General features: G+C 33.3%; 1 protein-coding gene and 1 long non-coding RNA gene across 3 annotated transcripts in view; one reads left to right on the top strand and one right to left on the bottom strand.

The window, feature by feature from the left end:
- The window catches only part of LOC131942669 (uncharacterized), a 4,232-nt gene extending 3,553 nt beyond the window's left edge, over positions 1-679 (bottom strand). The window contains exon 1 of the long non-coding RNA XR_009386799.1: positions 355-679. This is a non-coding gene — a long non-coding RNA (uncharacterized LOC131942669). The remainder of the gene's footprint in view (positions 1-354) is intronic.
- LOC131942667 (neutral amino acid transporter A) overlaps positions 1-1,535 on the top strand; it is a 34,229-nt gene extending 32,694 nt beyond the window's left edge. For both annotated transcript variants that reach the window (XM_059302568.1, XM_059302569.1), the window contains one exon: positions 617-1,535. In XM_059302568.1, the coding sequence (XP_059158551.1) occupies positions 617-791 (175 nt within the window). In that variant the 3' untranslated portion in view covers positions 792-1,535. The remainder of the gene's footprint in view (positions 1-616) is intronic.
- The last annotated feature ends 1,006 nt before the right edge of the window (positions 1,536-2,541 follow it).

Below are 2,541 nucleotides of genomic sequence, written 5' to 3'. Positions count from 1 at the left end.
ATAAAACAATAAAATCATTACTTGAAGCGCAGAGGCGTAGCGACCCTTCCCGGCGCCCGGGGACAAACTTTCAATTCGGGAGCAATCATTCAATTTTCAATTTGCACCCCCCCCTCCCCCTTCAAACTTTCGATTTGCACCCCCCATATATTGTTTTTTATATTTATAATGCAAATATGCAGCTAAAATGGTATTTTAATTTGTTTTTCCAACCCATTTTGGCGTTCCCTAAGGTCGGCGCCCGGGAACATATGTACCACCCCCGCCCCCTCGCTACGCCTCTGTTGAAGCGGAATTAAACTTTAAATTAATTAAAATCATATCTAAACATTTTAGCTTAGGGAAAAAACTCACATATGTTCGATTTTATTTTTCCAATATGGCCAATATAAACTATGTTAACTTGTGCTGTAAAGATGCAGAAGCTGATTAAGCCTGTGAAAAGGCAAATGGCTGATAATCATCCTAGTTTATGGGTCATGCATTTACTATTTATGTTTAGCTATAAGACACATTTTTGGGGTCATGGAATTTAAACACTAAGAAAAAGTCCAACAACGTCGTAAATTATTAAATCCATTTTTAAATGTAATTAATTTTAATTGTAAAATTTCAGTGACAGATGCAGATCAGGTGTGAATGCAGTGAGCCACGTCATGGTAGCAGCCTACACCAACGCCATTTGTTCCGTGGAGAAAAAAACAGAATATTGCCAGGAAGTTGTCGTCACATCGGGCCAAACTGAGAAAACTGAAGCCAAAGAAAATGGGGAGCTTGTCGAGAAATTATAGCAACATGACTGTGTGTCTCAAGGTTATTTTCAGATAGTGTAAAATAGAAAATATTCTTCTGTTTGGTCATAGAATATGGGATATGTAGTTATTATAACATTTACAATTTATGTTATTATAAAAATGGCATGAATATAAGTTAATTTATTACTGTAAAGTATATATTTTTGGGTGTGCCTTAAATTATGTATGTTGTGAATATTTTTATGTAAAGATGAGTAGAGGAGCTGCAATGTGCCTTGCAAAATGATCATTGTCATATGAAGATACTATGTACTGTACTAAACTAAATTATGGCCACAACTAAAAGACTACTTTTTCTATAATTTTCACACACATCAAATAATGCTATGTAACATTTCCATAGACCACAATCCATCAAATTGTATAGAATGTCTTAAACTAATTAAACTCTCTACCCAGAGGCGTAGCGACCCTTCCCGTCGCCCGTGGATAAACTTTTCGATTTGCACCCCCCCCCCTTAAGGTTTTGATTTGCACCCACACCCCCTCAAATTTTCAATTTGCACCCTCCTCAACCTTTCAATTTATTTTTCCAACCCATTTTGGCACCCCTTAAGGTCGGCGCCTGGGGACATATGTCCGCCCCCCCCCCTCGCTACGCTACTGTCTCTACTGTTGTTTGGCAAACATCAAAACTTTTGAGAGAAGATGCTACAGGCAAGGCTGCACTCAGGTGAAGCTAGTGCCCAATTCTTTTTACCCTCAAAGTAACAAACAAAACCCACAATTGTACGGTATTCAAATCAGTATGGATGTATTAAAATATATTTGTAAACATTATATATCTAGGCATACATATATGTGTATGTGATTATATATATATATATATATATATATATATATATATATATATATATATATATATATATATATATATATATATATATATATATATATATATATATATATATATATATATACCATATTTTTTATAACATTAAACACCCTTAACAAAATCCTATCTATGCAACTGTCTAGAAAATGGTCTCAGGCATAAGCTCACTCTATAACCAGAGATTACAGTTGGCCCATTGTGATAGTTTTATTAAGTTCATCATCAGAACTATAGTATAAGCTGCCACTGTAATATAAGCTGACTATTCTCTACACAATGTGTAGACGAGTTAGAATTGAAATAACACTTTATGTTAAAAATCACTATCTCTACCCAATGTGTGTGTTATTCCTTTAGTTGGTTCTAACATTCTCTACTTATACATTTTTTTTCTGTAATGTAATGTATCCAACCCAGATCTGGCCTGTCATGTACATGAATGTAAATATTTGCAATCAGGTTTTTTTTATGTAAATATTTTAAAAAGTGAAAACAAGAAAATACAAATTATGATTGCGTGATTTATACAAGTGTTGGATGCGGTGAAGTATAAAACTGGTTGTTTGATGTAAAATTGTAAATAAAATAACAATATTTTTTACATTTGTTTTCTCTACTCTATTTGATGGGTAAACAAAGTCTTGATGTGGTGACCTATAAAAGCATGTAACAATCTAAACTTCATAATAGCCATCTCACAGTAATATAGCTTAGACAGTGAGGCGAACAACTGTAAACCCACAAAAATGCAATCAGTGAAGTCACTCTAGGTAATAGAATAAAACAAACTAATCCAGTCCATCTTTAGAGAAATTAAATTCAAATTAGAATTTATAACACAAAAAAACAACAATAAGATATGGATTTAAATTAGCATAATTTATTTATCTA

The sequence above is a fragment of the Physella acuta genome, unplaced genomic scaffold (assembly GCF_028476545.2).
Source record: "Physella acuta isolate Inbredline_101_S28 unplaced genomic scaffold, ASM2847654v3 ptg000418l, whole genome shotgun sequence".
In the NCBI taxonomy this organism is placed as follows: Eukaryota; Metazoa; Mollusca; class Gastropoda; family Physidae; genus Physella; species Physella acuta.
The sequence above is the reverse complement of the archived record's forward strand: the minus strand, read 5'-3'. Positions and strand labels throughout refer to the sequence as shown.